Source organism: Cavia porcellus, unplaced genomic scaffold (genome assembly GCF_034190915.1).
Source record: "Cavia porcellus strain 051 isolate PalLab524CR breed Dunkin Hartley unplaced genomic scaffold, mCavPor4.1 scaffold_4, whole genome shotgun sequence".
In the NCBI taxonomy this organism is placed as follows: Eukaryota; Metazoa; Chordata; class Mammalia; order Rodentia; family Caviidae; genus Cavia; species Cavia porcellus.
In genome coordinates, this window is record NW_026947487.1 from 44221433 (window position 1) to 44246286 (window position 24854).

At 47.3% G+C, this 24854-nt stretch overlaps 1 protein-coding gene across 1 annotated transcript in view; it reads right to left on the minus strand.

Moving 5' to 3' along the window:
• Slc15a1 (solute carrier family 15 member 1) overlaps positions 1-14452 on the minus strand; it is a 47486-nt gene extending 33034 nt beyond the window's left edge. The window contains exon 1 of the mRNA XM_063246960.1: positions 14303-14452. Within this exon, the coding sequence (XP_063103030.1) occupies positions 14303-14306 (4 nt within the window). The 5' untranslated portion in view covers positions 14307-14452. The remainder of the gene's footprint in view (positions 1-14302) is intronic.
• Between the last annotated feature and the right edge of the window lie 10402 nt (positions 14453-24854).

Genomic DNA, 24854 nt, shown 5'->3' on the forward strand with positions numbered 1-24854 from the left:
GGGTAAGCCTGTCTTCCTTCCAGGCAGCCCACCAAACAATTGAAGACGATGTCATGGGCCTTGCGGAGTCGCTGCAAGAATTTCTGAGACATCCAGAGTTGGACGCATCAGCAAATGGGAGACCCCCGCTCAGACCGCCCAGCCCCTCACACAGCACATCCACAGAGCGGAAAGTAAGTGTTCGAGTCCCCAAGTCAGATGCCCCTGTTGAGGAGTACACGGCTGAGACTCTGGCTCTGCCACATACGGGTTCCACTTACCCCTCCAGCCCTTAGAAACTGACCAGCATGGAGCTCATCAGTGTCCCCATGGTGCACCATGAATTCCTCTAGGCTTGGCCAGTGGGGAGCCCTGGACACATCACAGGAGAGGAGGAGAAGCTGAGGTGCTTGTTTTCCTGGCACCTTCCTGTCAGGTCAACCCTCAAGTGCAGTCACTGCTTCTCTGAGGCGGGCCATCTCCACTGCTCCAAAATTCTAATTTCAAGTTTTGTAGCCCCACCCACCCCGTCATGGTGATAACCTGGAGCCCTGCACTGTCACGTATGGTTCTGCATCTCCCTCCACCATGTCCCTCATCTGGACATACTTGCTGCAGATAAACCCCCCTGTTCCGGGGTGCTGTCTTGTTCTTGATGGGCTGTGGACCCTCCATGGCACCATCTCTCATGACCAGAGACAGTCCCAGTCAGTGACATGGAAGGACCGACTGGGCCAATAGGTTTTTTTCAAATGGGCTCCCACAAGCCAGGCTGTTGGTATCACAGGGAGCCCAATTTCACTTCATGGTGTTCTTTTGAGCACACAGCAGAACTCTACAATGTTCTGCCCACTAGACTTCTATTAACCTGGCTCTGTACTCCCTACTAAAGTGAAGCACAGGCCCACACCACCCTCACCATGGGCCATCTGTGGAAAGCAGGAGGGTGGGCTGGAGACCCAGACCCCAGACCAGGCTGGAGTTCCATCACAGCTGTTCCAGTCCAGAATTCTGCAGAATTCTGGCCCATGGGGAAAGGCTTCCTCTCTCCAGAGTAAAAAGTAGGTTTTTGCTATTATTAAATATTTTCTGGCACTGGTTATTCAATAAATAATATTTACTTCAAAAATAAATAGCCATCCAGGGATTATCCCCAGTATAAATAAATAAATAAATAGCCTTACAAAAAAGAGACCAAAACATTGAAGGAGCTTAGGCTTTATCTTAATGATCATCACACCCAGAAGTAAATAAGGAAAAGGGAGATTCCCAAAGTGGAAATCTGAGATGTGGTACCCCGTGATCACTCAAGGCACAGTGTGTCCCGGAAGGGGCACCTTCCCAACCACAGCTTTGATGACAGGGCAGAGGTTGCAAGCTCCTCTGCAGACTCCACAGCTACCGCTGGCTTCTTATCTGCATGTCCCTGTGCCCTTGGGATTGCTATCATCAAAAGGCCAAGTACAGAGCACTGTTCGCACAGAGACTTCAGCTTGAACTCAAGTCGCAGGCAGGACAAGATTTTGTTTACTTGGTGACACTGTTTGTAGTGGGTATCCTGGTAGCAAAACTAATCAACATATTTGAGTGGTCTGATGTTTTTCTTAAACCACCTGGATGTACACAGATCACAACCAAGCCTCAAATCCAACCTGCTAGTGAAATTACCAGCCCTAGTTGCTATTGTGCGCCTAGCAAAGCCTTTGATTTTCTTTTGCATATCAGTGCATGATATGCATTTCTATGATCACTGACTTGGTGGTGTGATGGAGACAGATAAAGCAGGAAAAAACACTCTCTGCTGGTCCCCGTTACTTAAGAAAATCTCTCCGTTAATGGGAACATCTTGCCTGTTTATACAAAGCTTGCTTCATACTTTGAACCATACTTTAATGTCTTATTACCTAGAAATCAGTATGGTCCCAAGCCATCTGATGGTAGAGGTGTGTTCTGAGAAGTGTGTTAGGTGAGCCAATGTTGTGCAAATATCACAGAAGGAAGGTAAACAACCCAAGGTAGTTATCACCTATCACAGGCCTAGTAGCTGCTGTGATCTTAGAGGAGTGTGCAACTTGTCACTGATTGAAATTTCACTGTGCAGCACATGGCCAAACCCCTCGGAGACATGCAGGGCACAGCCTGTGTGTCTCTAGGAGCTGGACTTTGCAAGCTGGAAGAAAAGAGGCACTTTGTGGAAGTCTAAACGAAAAGCTCTCACTGTCTGCTGGGCAGAGAGAAAACTTCATCACTGCCAAGGGTTAAACCAAGGGAATAACACAAGTTTTGCATGATGTTTTAGGGATGGTGTTCTGAAGTTTCATGGTGTGGAAGGCAGAATGGTGGCCCCCAAAGACCACCCATCCCAATCTCTGGAGCCTGTGGATTTGTTTCCTTCTGCAGTGAAAGGGATTTTGAGGATGTGGGTAAGATGAGATGAAGTTTGTCCTGAAGTTTTCAGTGAACCCAGTATAATCACAAGTGTCCTACAAAGAGTCAGAAGGGACAGTGTGACAATGGGGCAGGGGCAAGACTGCAAATGCTGCTGCTGGTGCCAGAGCCAAGGAATGCAGGCAGCCTGGGGAGGTGGGAGAAGCCAAGGAAATTGGCAGCCCTGGGGAGGGCTGGTGAGGGGAGCCCTGGTGAGGGGAGCCCCGTGAAATACATTTCAGACTTTTCTTTCATTGTTTGAGACAAGGTCTACTGCATGTTGAGGCTGGCCTCAAACTCATGGCAATCCTCCTACCTCAGCCTCTCATTTCAGGCTTCTGGCCTCTCGGATTGTAAGATGTAACTGTTTTACACCATTACGTCTGTGGTATTTTGTCACAGCAGTAATAGGAAATTAACCACATGGATTTGCCTCAAACTCTATAATTATATAGGTAGGTCTTTAATCACTATTTGTATGTAAGTAGGGCTCAATTTTCCATTTCTTGTGTGTGACACTGAGGATTGAACCCAGGGCCTTTATACTGAACTACATTCCCCATTCCTTCTTGTTTTGAGACAGGGTCTCACCAATTTGCCCAGGTAGGATTCAGACCTGCAGTACTCCTGCCTCATCTCCCAGGTGCTGGGATTACAGGTGCGCACCACCATGCCCAGTCAAGGTGCTTTTATCATTACTTTTCTTTTTTTTTTTTTTTTTGTCTTTTTTGTTTTTATCGGTACCGGGGATCGAACTCACGACTGCCTGCTTGCAAGGCAGGCGCTTATGCCGCTGAGCTAAATCCCCAGCCCCCTATCATTACTTTTCTAAGCTACATTTTCCTATGTGGAGGTTTGAAGTCTGTTCCTGGCTCCTACCTTTTTAGTTGGACTGGAAGGATCCAAGCTCTGTCACTTGCTCTGTACCTGCCACAGGTTACAGGCCTGGCACCCACTGTTCAGGCAGGGGCTGAGGGTGCTGCCTTCTCCTGTTGCTAAGTTGGTCTGTGAAGGGGTTCGTAAGCCAGGGCAAGCAAATGGAGCTGATAAAGCAGGTGCCACGAGACCTCCAGGGAATGCAGGTCCTCCAGATGACCTGGCTTGGCCTCATGAAGGGCAGGCATGGTTCTGAGTTAGAGTGCGAACCTTCTCAAAATCGCACCAGCATCGAGCAGGTGGGAAGATGTGGCCCTTTGAAGTTGGGGGAGGAGCTTAAGCACAGATCTTCTTCCCAGCCCTGGGCATTTTCAAAGTTCTGAATCCTTGGCCTCCATTTCTTTATCCAGAGGTGCTACCACTTTTGCAAGCTGGTTATAACACAACTGAATTTAAATGAATAAGATGAGGGTAGTTATGCTTGGGTAGATTTTTTTCTTCTCCAATTATGGATGGATAAGTAGAATGGACTGAGTTAAAATAGTTCAAAAATTGTGGGGTGCCCCCGCAGGGTTGAGGAGGTGGCCCTCAAAGAAGAGTCAGCCTCCTTCCAGGGTCGCTCACACAGGCAGAAGGTCCTGATGATGTCCCCTTGGGAACTAATGAGGATCCCAGGGACCAAATCAAGCCAGCTTTCTCTAGCACATGCCACCAGGGCAAGGTGGCATTTTCAAATAAGCCACATAGACAAAGGTCTGGGGAAAAAAGCAGGGGATTCTGGGTCTCTAAGCACCCATGAGTGACCAGGAAGATGCAGGCCTAAAAGCAGGTGCCACAGGGTGGCAGCGGCTGCTGGTGATGACCCTTGTCACCTGCATTCCCACTTGCCTGGCTCAGGTGTATCATTCGCCAACCCAGCCAGGACAGGAGGATGCCCTTGCCTGTCCTTCTACCTACTGCCCCCATGTGAATGGAGTGTCCCCAGATAGGAACACTTGTTCTCAGCCCTCATGGCAGGCTGCTCCCCCGGAAGTAAGAGGTTGCTTCCCCTCCAGCAGCCCAGCCACAAGATGTGTCCCCACTTCTTGCCATGCGCTAGGCCCTTGCACCACCCTACATGCTCTGATGCTGTCCCTCAGCCATGTACCCCACTCCCCTGGGCTCCCTGATTCGCTCTCCTTTCGGTCTCTGCAGTCTGTACAACAGCTATGAGCTGTTCTGACCTCTGAAAACCGTCAGTCTTACATAAGCATATGCCTTCTCTCTGTCTGTCTTTTTAAAAAGAAAATAAAATGTGTGTCACTTCAAAGAGCTTCTGGGGACATGAACCAGGCTTCACTGTGACTGGTTGGCGGGGAGGGGAAGAGCATGAGCCTTGATGTCATACACATGGTTTGATTATTTTCCAGAACAGATAAACTTTGGTCAGGTAATGAAAAGCCTTTTGCTTTCCTTAAATGGGTTCCCCTACCCTCATAGTCAGCTTAGCTTCAAGTCAAAGCTCCACATGTGAGACCCAAGTGCTTGCTCCAGAGGGGCCCTCCTGGGGGCTGTTTCTTGCTTGACTCGATGATTTTTTTTCTTGAATTTGAATGTTTGGTCCTTTTTCCCAGCCTCAGGCCATATGGCACTTCTGTGTGCTTAGGAAAATGTGACCTTTCTGGCAGGCATTGAGATGTGACCTTCCTGGCTCAGCAAGTGGACAGAGACTCTGTCCCCCATCCCTGGGAGGGGCTGTGCTGCTTCCAGGTGGCAGGTGGGATGGGCCGAATCCCTCTGGGGCGGGGCACAGCCCACACATGCAGAGTCATGCTTCAGGTGCACTTTATGAAACATCGACCTTCTTCCCCAGGAAAGGAACCTATGATTCCTTGGCTATGTCGACAAACAGCTAATAAACCCAGCGTGCTGATGTGTGGGTCTCCAGGATGCCTTGTTTAGCAAACTGGTTGTCCTCCCATATCACTGCGCAAAGTGGGACAGTGGTCAGTCCTTGGAGAAGGCGTCAACTGCCCCCCAAAAGCATGCAGCTACTGCAGAGCGGGGAAACCCAGCGCTAAGGGAGGAGGGGACTTGCATGATGCATGACAGGACTGGCTCAGCCCTGAGGACCTGGCATGGGTCCACACGGACCACCAGGCACAGGCTTGATGGCAACTGCGCTGCCTCCTAGCAGACATCTGTGCTCCTGCCACATGAGAGGATGAAGCTGGTGGACACTCCAACCCCGAGTCCCTGAATCCTGATCACAGCAGCAAGCGGGGGACTTCATCCAGAACAGAGCAGAACATGAAGCCACAAAGACACTTAGCTGCCACGTACCATGGCCTCCTTACCACAGGGAACCTCAGAACTCAGTCCTCAGCCCCTGTGGTTTCTGTCACTGTGGAATGGGCCAATAACAGCCTAGGAAAGAATTGCCCAGTGTATACCCGCTGTGGGGTAGAGGCAGCTATATTCATTGAAGACCACGGTGAGTTGTGCTCAGTGCAAGTTCGTCCCACCATGAGGGCACAGACAGAAAAGGGGCTGGGGTGACAGAAAACTGCACACAGGTCAAAGCACACGGAGGTAGCAATAGGAGCAAAGAAGGGGTCAGCAAGTGATAAATCATGCTTCTGGAATTTAAAGGCGGACACAGCTGTTTTAAGTGCTTCCACTGGATCTGTAGGCATGATCAACAGGGATGACTGACAGGGGGCTGAGCTGCCTTAGGGGCTCCTCACATGCATGCTTGCCCCAGAATTTAATTTGCTTTTAATTAATTTATGACAGGCAGTACATATTTATAATGCAGTTGGAGTAGGAAAAGGTGACCAGAAGGTCAGCCTAGGACAGTGATGGTGGCCCTCTTAGAGCTTTCAATGATACCAGTGCCTTAGGCTCGCTACCACTGGTGGGAGATATGACAGGCCTGTGCTCTTGCCTGGAGCGTCAGCGACCTCCTGAGCCTGGTTGTCTGTTTCCTACCCCTCCTAGTGCAGTGGAAGGCAGATGCCCTATGTAAATGGGGAGGTGACTTCCTGTGCACCACTGTTTCTAACTCTACTCATCCCCAGTGTCCACCCTTGCGGGACAGAGACTTGGGAGCTGACACCTTGGCTGCCCTTCCTGCGCTGCGCTGTGCCAGGGAGTAACGAGCTGCCTCTTCTGTCAGCCAGGCCTGGCTTTGTCTGCCTTCGGCTTGGCGGTCTGCAGCTCAGGCTTTAGGGGCAGCTGTTGGCCACGTCTTAGTTCTCTGGAGCTGCCACACAAAGTACCTCCCACTGGGAAGCTTCAAAAATGCAGTCTTATTCACTCACAGCAGTTCGCAGTTCTTGAGGCCTGAAGTCTGCATCTTGGTGGCAGCAGACTTGTTTCCCTCTGTGATGGGGAGGGAGAATCTGCCCCTGCCTCTCCTCTAGCTCCTGGTATTTGTCAATCATTTCTGGTGTTCCCTGGATGGCCTTGACCTCATTATGTAGCCCAGACTGGTCTCAAATTTGCAGTGATCCTCCTGCTTCAGCCTCCCGAGTGTGAGATTACAAGCATGTGATACCGCACGCAGCTTCCACATTTCTTTTTTTTTCCTTCCTAAAGGCATTGGTCACAAAATGTACAATAGACATTGTCAAAGTGAACGGGAAAAAAGCTGCTCAAAAGGAAAGAACAACTGGGATGGGGAAAGGAGAAAAGAAAGAAGGGAAAGGTTTATATATATGATAGATAATTATAATACTAATCTGTTCAAAAGAACAGTTTGTGGCTTCATTGCTTGATCATTTTTTCATGCCTATATCTTCTAATCTGAGCAACTACTTTGAAGATAACAATATGCAATATATTGACCATTGTTAATCTACTGTGTTGATTTGAAATTTTGTATCATTATTTTTATTCTTTTTTATTGTTTTAAAATAAAACAAATAAAGACACTGGTTACACAGGGCTAGGACTCTACCCTACTCTTACCAACCCTATTCCCAAAGAGGTCAGATTCTGATGTACTGGGGGTTTGGGTTTTAATGTATCAATTTTGGGATACACGATTTAATCCATTGCAGTGTATCCCTCACTGCTTTAGGTTACAGATATCCTTCTGCCCTTAAAAAGCTTTCTATGGACGAGTTTACAAAACCATAGGTATAATGGCCATTTTCTGCTGGTTTTATAAATTTATGACTCTTAGCATCTTTTCCCATAGTCACAGATGTGCATCTCTGAACATCTCTCCCACTGATTCAGCTTTAGAAAATCACAGTCCCTGTGGGCTCCAGGCTCCAAGCACCTTTGGAGCTTCAATTGCTTCGTCCCAAGTTGCAGGGAGTGGCTGGTCAGCTGGGAGTACCCCAGAGTTAATATATAGCGAACAGAAAGATCCGGAAATAGTCCAAAGTTCTGCCCATGCCAGGGCAGCAGACAGGTGCCCAGGCACGAGACTCTTCTTGAGGGTTAGAACAGTAACCCTTGCTCTCCTGATTAGTTAGTTTCTCTATCTAGAGGAACGGGACTCAGAACTGGATTTACGCTAAATGCACGGCAACTGAGGTGAATAAACAACTCCATTCTCAGGTTAAAGAGAGAGCCCCTTCCTCGAAGGAGACGCTAGTAGAAGATGGATGAGACCATGATGGAAGGAAGTGTCTACGCCTCCTTCCCATAGAGCTGTCTCCACCGCACAGGTGCAGACTAGCACTTGAGCATGTGTGTTGTGCATGGATCCTTCCTCCAAAGTGTACAACATGACCTTGCATGTCGTCACAGGAGAAAACAGTGCCATAAGTGTTGCTAAATTAAAAGGAACCAATTTCCTAGTCTTTAAAGGGAGAGTTGTTTTGGAGACAAGTGAACTTCTATACCCAAAAGACGTTTTGCTCTTATGTGATAAATTGTGACTAGAAAAATGCTTCACAGTCACAGGAAGCATAAAGTTAGGCTACAAGACTTATGATGGGATGTGAAATGTTTGCCTTATTGATAACAGAAAATACAACAAAGTTTTAGAGGCGAATGCTACTAAAATACTATGTGTATTTTAAATTTTATTAGCTATCACTTAATTAAAATATTAACTGGCTTACTTTTTTATTTTTTTCTTATAATTTTGGAGTAAACACTGCAGAGACAGCTATATTAGAAAGAAAAGATAAAAAAGGTGAAACACTGTGAATAGTTACAAACTGCCTGGGAACTTTATCACAGCACAAAAGCATGGTCATGATATTTAGGATTTAAAAAATTATTTGCGTTTACTTTCTACATCACTTTAAGGGTTTCATCTTTATACAGAGGGCATGTTTCCTCTGAACCACTTTTGTTATTGAAAGGATTTTTAAAGAACTTGTTGGTGCTATGTCCAAAAACCAACCTGCCCTGCTTGGGGAGTCGCCGGTCACCAAATGTAGCAGCCAGGCCAAGGACACAAGCCCTGACAGAGTCATCTTTACATGCTCAGAATGTTTCCCCCAAACGGATGTAAGTGATGTTCAAAAAGAACATTTTCTTCACACTGTGGGAGGGGTTGGATAGAGTGGGCCCCCAATTCATGTCCTTCCCCAGTCAGACTGGACTTTATTTGGAAACAGTCAACAGACCGATGCAGTCAAGGGGGTGAGGTCTGACTGCAATGGGGTGAGCCCTTCATCCAGGGTCCGTCACCAGAGAGCACAGACACAGGGACAAAGAGACAGGAGGAAGGTGGCCTGGGGACAACAGAGGTGGAGACTGGAGCGACGGGACTGTGAGCCAAGAAACACTGAAGAGGGTGGCGTCCCAGGGGCTGAGAGAAAGGCCAGGAACAGGTTCTCCAGAAGGCCTGCAGAGGGCGTGCTCTGCTGCCACCCTGGCTCTGGACATGTGGCCTGACGCTGCCAGAGAAAACATCTCTGGTGTTTTACAACAGCAAGTTGTGGTACTCTTGTTACAACAGCCACAGGAAACCAGCATACCATGTGAATTTATATGTGTGGATTTCTTATGGTTTGTATCTAGATGTCTCCCCAAAGCCTCATGTGCTTGTAGGAGGGGGTCTGGGGAGGTCCCCGCGTCACAGGTGTGATAACCAGCAATGGATTGGTCCATGGATGAGCCTTCAGCTACACCTGATTGGGAGGTGCAGTCTGGTTGGAGGAGGTAGGTTCCTGGGGCATAGCCTGGCAGTGCCTCGCTCCCTCGTCCTCTGAGCCCACTCCCCACTTCTGTCACCATGCCACAAGTGCTTCTCCTCTGCCATGCCAACTATGGACTGAAACCCCTACAAACTGTGAGCTAAATAAACCTGCCCTCCTTAGAGCTGTGCGTGATGCTGTTAGGTATTGAGTTTTAGCAACACAAAGTAATGAGGGCAGAGTTCTACGGTTTATTTCCCCAAGAACACCTCAAATGTACAAATGTGCCTCTGGTAGAACCCCATGGAGCTTGCAATGCAATCTTGTCACCCCAGGCAGACTGTAGAAATTCCAAATGCTTTGATCTGAGAACTTTTAAGAGGCCTTCTTATCTAAGAACACTGAATTTTCTAGTTTTCTTTTACATCTGATTCTTAAACCAGAATTTTCTTATGGACATCGTGCTCACCCTCACATACCCCATGCAATAACTGGATGACTTAACTCCAGCCTCTGATGACAAACTCCTTTTGGCAGTCCCGTGGGGAGAGTCTCTGCCTGTCCCAATCTTGGAGGAACCCATCTGGGAGGAAGTAGACCTTGCTCCTCCTCAAGGCTCTGGGGATGACCCTGTCCCTCTTCCCCGTGCCCGGGGGTGGCCCTTCCAACTCTGTGCTGCCTGTGATGGCAGCTGTGCTTGTAAACCAAGGGATAAAGCGACAGAACAGAGTCCGGGTTCCTTATGTTGCAACTGCAGTATTACACGCCACCAGTCATCACTCATCTCCTGATAATGCTGCTCTTATTCTCTTCCCAGTCACCACAGAGGAATGTGGCGATGGTCCTCCAGCCTCACCCTTGTTTTTCTTCACTTACCTACCCACTTTCCCTCCTACAAGGGACAGGACCCAGATGCCATGGTGTGCAAGGACACACAGGGGCACAGCGGGGTGGGGAGTCCCAGCCTCTGTGTGTGGCTCCACGGTTGTCTGTCATCCCCTGTCACCAGCTATCCTACAGCAGTGGCAGCCCTTCACCAGGAAGCTCCCCTGGAGCTGACCTCATCGGTTATGTCCTTGATCAGTTACCCTCTGCTCCACACGGGATGGCGGTAACCCAAAGGGCAAAAGGAAAACTACTCATCGGAAAACCCAAGTGAGCAAAACAGTCAGATGTGCTACTCAGGAGATGCTGTAGAGAAGGATGATGCGAAAGTTTAGCACGAAGATGGCAAATGCTCCAACTTTGCCATGTTACTGCTCGCTGCTGCTTTTGTGGGTCTTATTAATTTCAGTTATAACTCAGAGAGGGAAAGCGGGATTTCAGTTTCTCCTAGGCTGAACTATTACACTCTACACGGGCAATAAAACCTGTAAAAATAAGTGATTCAGGCCAACCCCACTAGCCCCAGCTGGACCACACTGACTCTATCACTTCCGTTTCCACTCAGTCTAGACTCTTCAGACAGCACCTAGAGGCCAGTTTTCAACTTCTACCAGGAATGTACCCAAAGCTTCATTGCCATGGACATGGACCACATGGACAAGCCAGGGCCAGGCTGTTCTAGTGGGCAAGGATCAAAAAGAGAGCCCTGTGACCTGAGTCAAGTTGAGCTATGGTCCTCAAAGTGTGGCCCTGGGACCAGCAGCATGAGCATCCTGGGAACTTGTCCTGATGTCCATCCTTGGGTCCCACCCAGTCCTCATAAACCACAGGCTCAGCGGGTGGGGAAAGCAACTGTGAGAACAGACTGTGAGCCTGGAGTGTGCTCAAGTCTGAAAGCCACTGGCTTAGTGTGCTGCCACTGCCATTAGACTGGAAAAGCCAGGGCTGGATCTGTCTCCTGCTGCCAGCTGGGATGCAAGGGCTTGCTGAAGGCTGTATGCCAAAGACCCCCTTCCAGCTTGCAGTGGGATACCAGCCTCCCTGCACTCAGCCTGTTCTTTGGTTGACCCAAGAGTTCCCAAAGAGAGGAGAAAATGTGGAAGGACTTTTACATGGTTGGGTGTGATGCACTTTCGAAGCCAGATCATCGTTTTAAACTCAGGCAGGGGGGACTGGGGATTTAGCTCAGCGGCATAAGCACCTGCCTTGCAAGCAGGCAGTCGTGAGTTCGATCTCTGGTACCGATAAAAAGGAAAAAGACAAAAAAAAAAAAAAAAACTCAGGCAGGAAGTAGACAGAAACCTAACCAAGGCCAGCATCAAGACCGAGATCCAGAAGACAAGCACAGGACAAAGGATCCTTCATGAAGGGAATGAATTTCTCAAAGAACCCAGAGGCTGAGCAGTACACACAGGAGCTTGCTTCCTAGAACCTGGCCCTCAGATCTAACTTTCAGAGTCCAATGCAGTAAGTGGACAGTGGCAGAATGAGGTCTCTGTTTTCCAGCTCAAGGCTGAGAGGTAATCTTGCTACATTTTGCATAATGGAGTTAGGAGAGGACAGAGCAAACCCTCAGCAAATGTGTTCTCAGTGTGCAGTGGCCTGGAGGGCTGTTCTCTCCTCCCCGGGGCTTCTTCCAGCTGTGAAAAGCTCTGTGTCTGCTGAGATCTCACCCAACCAGTCCAGCCCAGGAAGGAGGCCTGCCCTCTCTCCACTGCCTACTAAAATGCACAGAGATAGTACTTTAAGGCAAGGGTCAACAGACACACCCATCTCTGTATGGCTCACAAGATTGACTTGTATTTTTAAAATTTATTTATTTATTTATTTTGAGATAGGGTCTCACTACGCAGTTCAGGCTTGCCTTTGAACTTACTATGTAGCCCAGGCTAGTCTCAAACTCGAGGCAATCCTCCTGCCTCAGCCTTCCCAGTGCTAGAATCACCACCATGCCTGGATCTGATTTTCATCTTTAAGTGACTGAAAGAAGCTTTAAAGACTTTTGCAGTCCATGAAAATGACATGAAATTTGACTATCAGTGCCCATGAAATATCATTGGAACTGTTCCACCTGTTATACATGGCCTGGGGCTGCTTTCACACGCCCAGGAGAGAGGTAGGAAGGTGCCACAGGGACCGTGTGGCCTGCAAAGACCACAGCACCTACATACGACCTAGCTTTACCAGAAGAGGTGACTGACCCGGCTTTAAACAGGAAATATCCCAGACCACTCCTGATGCCAGGTGCGGCTGTGTGTCACAGCATCCTGAGCAGGAGTTTTTGCTGCTGGGGCTCTTATCATTTCTGTTAAGAAGAAGCAAACGCCCCGGGGGCATGGTTCTGAGTGTTCCCCTTCACTCACAGGAAGAAGCCAGCGTGAGCAGCAGTGCAGCGCCCATGCATTCAGCCCAAGGCTCAGATTCCTCTGAGAACTCTTTCGGGCTCTTTTCTTCATTTGACAAAATATTCCAAGTGTCACCTTTGGTTACCAATCATCTGAAACGATTCTGGCATAATCTAAGCACTGAAGATCTGTCCTCAAGCAGGCGAGTCCACAACTTTTTTTCTTAAAAACATTTTTTTAAAACTAGGTCTTTCCATTTAGCCTTGATATGGAAAGGTGAAACTTTAATAAAAATCAGACTGGCGTCCAGACATAAACTATTACTGCTCGCACACTCTGCCAATCTCAGTTGCAAAAAACAAAAAGCACTCAAGGACCTATTTGCAAACCAGAAAGTATCAGTATGTTTGTAGCTACACTTCCACAGCCAACTTTGTACTCATTTGTCATTAAAGGGCTCTGCCTTTAACATCTATCCTGATTTAAGTGGTTACAAGTGTTAAACATGATTGCGGATTTTCACTGAGCACAGATACTTTCCAGGTATCTGGTATCATAAGCCCACAGAAATAGTCCAAAGTGGCTGCCAGGAAGGTTGCACAGAGCAATAAGCAATAAGAGAAGACCCAGCACGCCAGCCCAGGAGCGTCTGCAGAGCTGAGCTGGTTCACAACTCTGCCTGCCTTCACTCAACCTGCACTCGAAGCATCTTTCTGGAGCAAGCGCAGTGCCACATGCAAGCCTCCAAAGTGGGAACTGCTCGCTGCTACTTCCAAGCCTCTAGGGGGCAGCGCTGGAGGAAGTGAGACCCCAAAGTTTACTTTATTGGGGAAGAATATAGGGTAGCGGGGTAGGAGGGTGCGGGGGTGGGAGTGGGGGCTGCGGGAGGAAGCAGGCAGGCCAGGCTGAGTACCTTCTCTCCACCTAAGCAGGAGTCGGCTCAGAAGGGCAGGGCTTGACATCCAGTCCTTTGACCAGCCACCCATCACAAGGGAGAAGAGGGCTGGGCTGATCTCCCCTCTTGGAACTCTGCAGTCGCCTGCCCTGCAGCAGGGCAGAAGCCAAGTGGCCTCCTAGCCTTTTGCTGCTACTGTTTCCCCAGAACTGTGGGGCAGTGGCAGAGCTTAAGGAGAGCGTGACAGGTTTTAATTCCCCTTGCACCAGGGGTCCCTCTGGAACTCCAGAGTCACCCGCCAGCAGAGGAGTTGGAAGGCAGCCACAGGCACCCACAGGACAGACATGGGTCAGGCTGGCCCGCAGTCACCAGGATCGTGCCCGCTGCCATCGCCTGCCCAGCTCAGTCCAACTTCAAGGGTACAACAACAGTGCAGGAGGCTTCAGGGAGGCGGGCGAGTTTCCACCATCAGGGCATGTCAAGGTTCCTCCTCAAAACGTCCGGGTTGGGGCGCCTCGGGGCGCTAGCAGCGCCCCACCACAAAAGCCAGGAGACATGGCAGGACAACGCGCGCTTTCAACCCCGGCCCCGCAGACCTACGAGTGGTCGTGGGTCCCTTAGCTGCGGTGTCAGCCCTCGGTCCCCAGCGCCGCCGCCGGGCGCTCAGGCACCACGGCGACCAGAATCGGGGGAAGCCAGGGACCGCAACGCGGCCGCCCCAGGGCGCCCCGACGGCGCTCCGCCATCTGCACCCGGCAAGGGGACAGATGAGTCCCGCTCCGCCCGGCGACCCCGCGCGGCGCACGTACCCATGGTGGCGGCTCCGAGGGCTCCGGGTGAATTCGAGGAGTCGGCCAGCTGGTCCGACTTTGTTTCCAGGCCCTGCCCAGCCAGCTACCTGTGCAGCTGGAGGTGTGGAGGTGTGCGAGGCGGAGCTGGCCAGCTCCACCCTCCGAGGTGGCCGCGCGCATCGCAGGGCGGGTGCAGGGGGCAGAGATCTTCGCTCTTGAGCCCCAGCAGGAGGCAGGTGCCTGGGGAGGTGGGAGGGACAGGGCGGGGGCGGGCCATGAGCCAGCTAGGGGGGCTTGTTAAACTGGGGCGCCAGGCCCGCCCCCAACCACTGACTCGATAGATTAGGACTGGGTGAAGAATCTGCCGCTTGCGGGTCCTGGGCCATGCTTTGAAAACCACTGTACTCAGGTTCCTTTGTGTGGGGAAGCAAAAGCGGGTGTCACCAGGTCAGTTCTGTGCATGTGAGTTAGGTCTCTGGGGGGCTGTGTACACTGATGGGTGACAGTTATGTGCACGTGTTTGCGCGTGAGTGCATGTACATGTGTGTGATTAGTGTCTGTGTGTCCGTGCGTGGGTGCATACAAGTGTATGTGGCTTTACCTGGAGTTTGAATGGTTGAAAACATTTCCAGAGTAGTCTACCTTTCCTTTCCTTAAGAAAGATGAATAAACAAAATAATAACCATTTCACTTTTCTGTCAGACCTGAGGTTTGAGTTGTGCAAACACAGGGAGGAACATGAAAAAGAAGAACGAAGGCATCTATCTCAAAGTGGAAGTGAGGGGTACATACCCCAAAATGTGCCATCTCAACTCTGAAATGGATATTAACAGGGTTAAATGCATTCACATTTAATTGAATGAGTCACTGTCTGCTGCTTTCGTGTCCAGAACATCTTCACCTCCCCAAACCCGAACACTATCCCCATTCCTGCCCAGTTCCCTCTCTCAGCTCTGGCAACCACCTCTATCTTCCGTGTCTGTGACACCTCAGGGTAGTCTGCCCTTTGTCACTGGCTTCTTTTACTTGGTGTAACATCCTCAGGGCTCTTCCACGTGGTGGCAGGGTGACAACTTCCTTCCTGTGGAGGGGGGTGGTGGTGGTGGTGAGGAACGCCCACTGCGTGAGGCATAGTGCCTCTTTGTGAGCCCTCTCACCTGTCCCAGGATCTCCCAAGCCCTAGGAGTGACCAGCTGCACAGGTGGGAGATATGTATGGGGGAAACAGAGGCTCCTCTTCAGGGACCTGCACCTGCCCTGCTTTCTTCCAGGTGCTGCCAGGAGGAAATGTCGCACCCTCGCCTAACTGGTGCGTGCAGGTAGCAGCTTGCCTAAGGACTGGAGGCTGCAGACATCTGAAGAGCAGCTGGCTCTGGAAGCGGCTTCCCCGTGCACTCGCCTACAGCCAGCTGGGAAGAGTTCTGTGGGCTGGCACTTCTGTTGTTGAGCTCCTAACCTGGAATCCCGGCCTCTGTAGATGCACTTTTGTTCTAGACAGCAGTTCTCCAAGTGTGGTTCCCAGACCACCAACTCTACTATCTTTGGGGAGTTTGGGAAAGGTTCTAGGTCCCACCCCAGATCCACAGAACCAAACAGATCTCTTGGGTGCAGCAGATACCTTGGCTGTGCCAAGGCAACTGTTTCTTCTGTGTGCTTATTTAATCCTTCATTCCAGCAATACTTAGCACCTCCAAGCTACCGTGTTAGCGGTAGGCATTGGGCAAACTGTGGAAACAGTACAAGACCGCCCTGCAACCTCAGAGCCTGCACTGGTGTGAGCTTTTAAGCATGGCAAAGAGCTCCAGACAGGGATGCATAAATGAAGAACAAAACCCAGAGTGGGGGAGAAGAGACAAGCTCTGCTGGACCTGAACAGATCAGCCAGTGCCTCAAGTCCACTGGATTCCCAGAGTGACAGGGACTTGGAGTTTCTCCCTGGGCTGCTTCGGCTGTGGCGCTGGAGACGGCAGACCTGGGAATGTCTGCCTTGCCTTGCAGAATCACATGACATGTCACATGACATCGCCTCTCCTCAGCCCATCCTTCTCGTCAGTACTCCTTATTTTCACTTCTGGTCTCCTGGACAAGTCACCTGAGCTTGGCAGCCCCAAATAACAGAAAAGGATTCTCACACAGCCCTAGACTCAGAGTCTGAAACTGGCATGTTCTCCCTGTGAAGGCTCCAGCTCCTGGTGGCTTCTCTTTGACTTGTGTCTGTCCCACCCTGAGCCTAGCCTTGTCTTCACACAGCCTTCTTCTCTCCTAAGGGATTTGTCAGAGCATTCTTAGACCAATTTGCAAAAGCGCATTTTCCAAATAATGGCATATTCCCAGATAATGGTTGCATTTGGGGAAGGGCACCACAGAGAGCACTACGGTCCCCAGATAGCTCCAAGTCTAGACCTGGAGGTACAGAACTCACTAACTGGTCCTGGATAAAGGGACCTGTCACCCTGTCTCAGAGGACTGTCCATACTAAACCTGTTGTAAAAGAAGTAAATGTCTGACAATGAGACCAGTGCTCAGGGGTGTCACCTCACCCTGGAGCCCTCATGATGTTCTGCTCACTGAAGAGCGTCGCAGTGGTCTGTTCTAATAAGAACGTTCCCTTGAGAAGGTGGCTTGAGAACTTTTTGGAGTCATCAAATACCACTTTCTCCAGCTCCACCCTTCAGATTGCCTGGCTGTAACAACCTTTTCATTCCGCCCCCGGGGAGACAGAGCAGAGTCAAATATAAAGCAAGTAGCTCTAGGGAGGCATATGGTGGAGGGTAGAATTTAGGCATCAGCAACGAACATGGCTGTGTCAAGCCCGAAGAGGGAGATTCTCGGCCATGGACCGAGGTGAGAGGGGAGGAATCTGAGGTACAAAGACCTGAAGGTCGTTCGCAAAACTGGAGGAGAGGAAGTTCCAGCAGCTGGTTGAAGCCCATTCAGCAATACTTTGGGACCAAGAGCTGGCAGGTGAGACTTACTGGTCTTGGCGTGGGCATCCCAAGTCCTCAGAATTACTAACTAACCTGGAGCGTGGCTGCGGTCTCTGAGCACTCAGTCCTGCCCTTTGTTGCACACTCTCATTTAATTCCTTCCTTGCCACAATGGAAGATCATTCTTTTTTTTCTTTTTAGTGGTTTTGTTACAGAAAGTTTCAAAGATGCATGAGGACAGAGAAGGATATAACGAGCCCTTTGTTCATCTGCGGGCTCGCTTAGCCCATGTGCCACTCCGTGCTGCTCTTCCCAGGTTTTATGAGGAGAGAACAGCAGAGTGCAGAGGCTGGTCAGACTGCCCGAGGTCATGCAGCTGGCAGGTGGGAGGGGCAGGGTTGTCCTGCAGATGCCTTCTGTTCCTCAGTCGTCAAGGTCTTCGTATTCTCCCTCTCTGTCAAACTCCATGTCAGTGAAAAACCCTGCCATGCTGCTGTGTGGCGGCCCTGCAGCTCTGCTGTGATTTCAGTGTCCCTAAGCCCCAGTCAAAAGGGTGGGCTGGAAACTTAATCCCCATGGAATGACCTAGGGAGGTGGGACCCTGGGAAGTGGTCCTCAGGATGCTGCCCCCAAGAAAATATTAATGCAGAGCACATGCCGAGGCAGATGGATTGCCACAAATTCAAGGCCAGCCTGGACTAAGTACATAGTGACACCCTGCCTTAAAAAACAAACAAATAAACAAACAACAAAAACCAAACCAAAACACAGCCACCAAAAAGCTCATTAATTATTGCTCTGAGAAATCATCCTAAATTACAAGGCAAGAAATGGCAAAGTCTCATGCATTATTGGTTTACCTGCCAATAATATCACAGGTCATTCATCACCTGATATAAGAAATGCAGGCACTTGTAATATCCCTATTTATTGACTTCAGGTTTAATTATATAACACCAGAGTTTTTCTAAATCCATTTATCTAACAACCTTTCATTCACTTCTAGAAATTTAAGATAATGTAAATGATGACACTTGGGGAGATTTCTGTGAATAAATGTTATGGTTTGTGTCTAGCTGTCCCCCCAAAGCCTCTTACAACTTTAGATGGGCCTTTTTCAGAGGTGGCTGAATCTAGAGTGTGTGATTGATTGGTGGTGCAATGCTGGGATTAAGGGTGGGTGATTGCTGGATCAGTCCACTGATTGGCTTGGCACTGCCCTGGATACAGTAAAGGGACAGAAAGAGGCTTGTCTTGCATTGTCTCTCTCTTGTGGCTTTTGCTGTTTTCCTCCACCATGAACTGTTGCCCCTCTGCCACGTGCTACCCTTCCTTGGAGCCAGCCGATGATAGACTTAAACTTTCACGAACTGTGAGCTAAGTTAACTTTTCTTCCTTTAACCTTGGGTATTGAGTGCTCTGTCTCAGCAACAGGAGAAAACTAAGACAATAAGTACACATCTGATATCTGATTTACTCATATACAGCGATACAGTTACACAGTAATACTTGGTCCATGAATGCTTCTGTTTGCAAACAATTTGGTTCAAAAACAAAATGTTCGGCAAAAGTTTGCTTCCATTTGCAAACTCTACATCAGGTGACAAATACAACCCTGGCCATCTTCCTCACACAAACCCAAAGGCAACCATTTCCCCCTCAAATCATAAAACAGATTAAGTTTGTAAACCAAGGCAGTACTGTATTTTCTAGAATTAAAAAGGACATATCAACTCTACATGCCATGTCTGGTAAAGATTTAGAAAATTCAGGTGTTTTTGTAACTCACTGCTTAATTAGTCTTTCAGATGTTACACAGTACCATCCATATCTTGATAAAATAACTGAAAAAAACAAAGGTTGAATAATTCTTTGAGGAAAGGTATTCATTTCCCATTGGGGCTGTAATATATTATCATATAGCTGCTAAGTTGATGGCGCCCAATATCACCTGGGATTATTAAGGAATTCAAAGACACTGGTAGCGATAGGGAAGAAAACCCAGAGATATTGCATCTGGTCTCAGAGTGACTCCTTGTGATATTTTTTACAAAGGGAAAAATAGTTAATGCAATGGAGAAATCTGACAGACCATGCTGACCTAGTGATGAATATCAACATCCCCCGCAGGAAGAAGCCCCCATCTGTCCTGTGGTAGGATGGGCAGAGAAGGGTACAAGAGTCAATCTGGAGACTTCTTGCCCAAGGTGCGTAATTCTACCATGAGAAAACATCAGACAAACTCAAACAGAGACACATGCTGTACAAGAACTGAGCAATATACTTCAAAAATGTGAGGTCTATGAGAAATAATGAAAGCCGGGCATGGTGCTGCACACTTGTAATCCTCAGAGGCTGAGGCAGGAGGATCACCATGAGTTCAAGGCCAGCCTGGGCTACATAGTGAGACCCTGGAGATGGAGAGACAGAAAGAGAGAGAGAGAGACAGAGAGAGAGAGAGAGAGAGAGAGAGAGAGAGAGAAAGAGAGAGAGAGAGAGAGAGAGAGAGAGGCAGACAGACAGACAGACAGAGGGAAGGAAGAAAGGAAGGGACTAACGTTCTGGGAGAGGCCGTGAAGTTTAAACAGGGTCTGCAGTGTCAGGTAACGGTATTCATCCTTGTTTAGCTCCTAGATTTCATCATCGCACTATGGTGACGTACTAACTTTCTGTGCTATTTTTGTTATATTTTTGTGTCTAAAGTAATTTTGAAGTTAAAAAACTCTATAAAGATTTGGTATTAAACCCATTAAGTAAAATACTGCAGAAGGCACTCAGCAAAACTTGTGTCTAACTTCTTCAAGTAATATTATTTATTTAATTTTAATTCAAAATTAACTTTAAAAAAAGCAAAACCCAGCTAACTATGCAGAATAGCTTCTAATGAAAAAGCCGTGTTCAGTCCCCAGGTTTTCTTCTTTTTGTGGTTTAAAACACACACAGGACACCAAGTTTTCCAGCTTACCATTTGAAGGTGTGCAGTACTGCAGCCCGCACTCTGCAGAGTTTCGAGTTCTCCCCTTCTACTCGCCTGGGTCCCCTCCCAGGTGCGCACCCTTCTCCTTGGTTTCTGGCATCTGCAGACTTACATTTGCAAGTCCTTACGGGGAGTCAGCCATATTTTCCTGTTTGTGGCAGGCTTATTTCCTTCAGCTACGCAAGTCCTCAGGTTTCATGTATGTCGCGGCATACATGTTCCTTTCCTTCTTTCCTAAGGCCAGGAACAATCATTACATAAAATCACTGCATCTTCCTTACCCTCACATCCACTGATTGGTACTTTTTTAACCCCTTGGCTTCTGGGAAAAATGTAGCAATGAGCACAGGTGTGCAAATGTTACCTCTTGGAGGTCATATTTTAACCCCTTTAAAAATATGCCTAGACGTGAGATTGCTGGAGCGCACCTTGTTTTTAGCTTTTTGTGAACCTCCATAGTGTTTTCCATGGCACCTCAGAATTTTAAGTAATGACTTTACTGAGATTTAATTTACAAATCATACAATTCTAAAGTACGCATTTCAGGGGTTTTTAGCATATTCAGAGAGTCGTGCAACTATCATCACACGTAATATTAGAACATTTTCATCACTCCAAAAAGAAACGCTGCATACTCTGGCAGTCTCTACCCAATCCTCCTCCTCCCCAGCCCTGGCAGCCCCCAGGCTCCCTCGAGTTTCCATGAACTGGTTTCCCTCGGAACAAGGAAGACACTGCTTTTTGTCTTTCAGTGTCAGTGTGGCTGGTGAATGTAATACCAGGTTTATTTTTCAATTGCAGAGCTTTCCCTGTGTGGGATATTTTGGTTTTTTACTCCCTTGTGAGAATGTATCTAGATGTGGGTATTTTATCTTTGATTTTCCTGGATTTTTAAATTTGATGCATCTTTAGTTTGATGAACTTTTCTTCCATTATTTCTCACATCTTTTTCTCCTATTTCCTTGGTTCTTTTTTTCTTGAGAACCTGTTAGGCAGATGCTGGTTTCTGGAATGGCCCGCTCTCTTCTTTTCTATTAGGTCTTCTATATCTTGGCATTATGGAGTTTTTCTATCATTATTTTTCATCTTTTGAATTCTTGTGTAGCAAAAAGAATTTTTGATTTCTAAGAGGTTTTCTTGGCTTCTATGCAATGTAATATCTCTTAAATTTTCGAATATCCAAGGATACAAGTTGAAATCTTAAAGAAAATATCTGATGAGTACAAACTGTAGCTGAGGATACAAGTATACGCTTCAAAAGAAAAGCCCTTTCTCTTGGCCCCGTCGTCTCTTCTCTTCCTCCTGGGTCTCCTTCGTTCGCTGAGGTCCCTCCTTTTCAAGTTGCTGGATTTTCTCAAAAGTTTGGTGAGGTTTCTGGCTGGCTTGTTTGGCCTTTGTTTCAAAGGACAGCGTGTGCAGATTTCCCCAGCTGTCGGCTGGGGTAGGCAGGCCTGCCTCCTCCGTGGCCCGCTGTGTGGAGAGCTGATGGCAGCAGCCATCTGTGAGGAGCCATACCTGGCTCACCGTGGCCCTTGGGAGGTGCTTGCTCATATCTTTTCCTACCTTCCTGTTCAGTGACTCTAAGTTGGTGGCTTGAGATCAGTTGCAGAGGGAGTGTCTGTATCACAGAAATCAGCAAATGATACTAATCAGCCCCCATTATTAAATAGCTACCCACACATGATTGGCACAAAGGGGTGACACTCAGGCTTTTCCTTAGATGTGGGTGGGATGCTAGTGACCCCTTTCCTGCTGACTAGCATCATGAGCATGTTTTTATGCACTTAAGAACCCACTGTATGTCTGATTTGGAAAAATGGCTTTTGGAACTTTTGCCCATTTTTTGCCTGAGACATCCTTATTAATTGTAAGTTCAAGTTTTCTTTTTTCTCTCTTTGGGAAATGATTATTTCACTTGTGCATGAAGTATTCAGCATAAGAAAAGGGAACAAGTTCTTTTGTATATTCCCAAAACACACCAACTGAGGTTACCAGTTCTGATGAGTTGCGAGCATTTCTGTTCCTACTTCTGGGCATCATTATCTGATGTCTCACTGCTGCTCATTTTGGTGTCTGAATCCTCAAACTCTGCTTCACAAGTGCTTCTCCAAACAGAGAAGAGGCTCAAACTGTGGCTGTGCAAGAGGCTATTCTTTGCCAAGCCGTTTCAGCCACTCAGTCTTCATGTGGAGCTCTTTGAACTCATTCTCTGGGAGAAGAAGGCAATTCCCATCCTTTTCAAGACATTCCTGCCCTCCCATTGGACTCAATAACCTGTGCTCTGCTTCCGGAGAACACGAGGGGACCTGGCCTTCTTCCACAACAGGGAGCGGCTATTCAGACCAACAGGGAGTGTTCAGACCACTCTGAAGACAGGCTTACTTCCATTTTCCTTTTTGTTTTGGGTATGCTGCTGTGCTCCAAATTCCCAGCTTGTCAGTCTCTGTTATCCAAGAAGTCTCCATTTTCATCAACCGTCAGAGTCTCAGGAGCTCACTTTTCCCGCTGGTGCTTCGGTAGGTCACCTTAGTCAGATGAGAGGAGCTGATCTCACTGGAGGGCTAGTGCTGGAAGGGCTCTCTCAGGGAAGCTTAGGACTGCACCACCAGTCAGGACCACTGGCTTCTTTCTTCTTCTTTCTTTTTATCCTTGAAATAAAATGGATTCGGAAAAAATATTTATGGAATAAATAAATGAATAAATGACAGATTCAAGTTTTTGTTGCTGGTTTATCTTTTGCTCAATTTTAAATTGTGTGTTGCTCTTACTATGAGTCATAACAGTGCTTAACATATTCCTAACATATTCTGCATACACGTAAGTATATAGATATATGATTCATAAATATTTATGAATACTTATGCCACTTCATTAGATATATGATTCATAAATATTTTCCCTCAATCTATAGCTAGTCTTTCATTTCTTTTTTTTATTTAAGGAGAAAAAGGAAAAAAAAAAGCAGAAAAAGGGAACAAGTTATACAGAATTTCAGAAAAAAAGTAAACAGTAGGAAATCACTAGTTAATGGATTACATATTGTCATCTTAGAAATATTTGTTCAAGTTACAAGATTAAAGCATATAAAGTGGACATTCAAACAGCGAGACTGCAAACAGTTCTGTTCAATGATCCAACAAAACTCAGTAATATCATTGTCTATCTTATACACTTAAATTTACATGCAGTTATACCATTTAGAGCACTTTCTTTTCCTCTCTTTTGTACAATGACTATTACACATTTTGGGTTTCATTGCTCCCACAGTTCTTATTGCTTTTTTTGGAAGAGAGTAAAGCCAAATGTGACTTAACAGAACAGAATCGGTTAGATCAAAAGGGTGGACATAATAGATAATGTAAAAACATAATACAAGGTGATCAACAATGGTTACCATAATGACTCCTGCTATCTCAAATAGAATTGCCTATATCATCAGTTATAATAAAATTGAACAAAACAGTAAAGAACAAAACCAACAAAACCAAAACATTGGAGACATTACAGGTCTTCAAAAGTAGATAATAGTCAACCAGTATGGGTGTCATAATGAATCCCACTATCTTCACAGCTGTTGCCTAAACTTTCAAACCTGGTACTATCAAGCAAAGCAGAATAGAGGAACATCAATCAAAACAAGATGATGAGAGCAATACAGGGCTTCAAATCAAGTTAATAGATTATCAAAGTGGGTTACTGATCTGGCCCACGGATCAGTCCATAGGCCTTGCCTGGAGAGGGGACAGGGATGGGGGGGCTGGGCAAGAGAAAAGAGAGACGGAGACAGGATGAGATTCCAATCGAGTCTCGTTTATTCAGGAAGTGTACATGGCTTATATAGAGTCAAAGGGGACGTGGCCTTACAGGATGGGCAGCTTGGATCTTCTCATATGCCGTGGGCCTATCAGACTAGCAGGAAGTCATATGTAGGCACATAGGTAAGCGGACGTGATGTCAACAAGAGGGGATTATGGGAGATGTAGGCTGAAGTGGGAAGTTGCTTACATCATGCGCATTGTAGGCAAGGGGAGGATCATGGGAAATATAGGCTGACGCACAAAATGCCCTCAGGTGGGAGGGGCAGGACAGCGGTACCCATTCTGAGCCGCTCCCTACAGGTTACTATAATATATCCTGCTTTTTTAAAATTTATTTTTCCTTTAATTAAAAGGATAAAAATAAAAAAGTAAATAATAAGATGGAGATTGAGATAAAAGAGGGCATAACAACTAAACAGTGCAGAGCAATACATAACCATTTAAGCAAATTAGTGTTTCACCACAAGATAATCCCGACATAAAAGTGGTTACCATATTGTCTCTTTTCTTGAGATCTTTGAGTATAACTTCATATACTGTAGCATCAAATAAATCAACACAATGTATAACCATTCAAGAGAATGACAGTATTACAGGGTATTTAGAATCAACTAACAGATAATGAACTATGGTTTCTGTATAATCTCCTTGTCTATAAAATTTTTGTTTATACTATCACATATAATAAAATCAATAAGATACAACATGTTAAGACCTATGGAGACAGCAGAACAAAAGCTTGATGGGACTTCAAAATAAGATGATACCAAATTGGCACTACCTATTATGATGTCGTTTTCTCCAACATAGCTGTTCCTATCATCCAATCTTCTCTGCCTCATTTTTCTT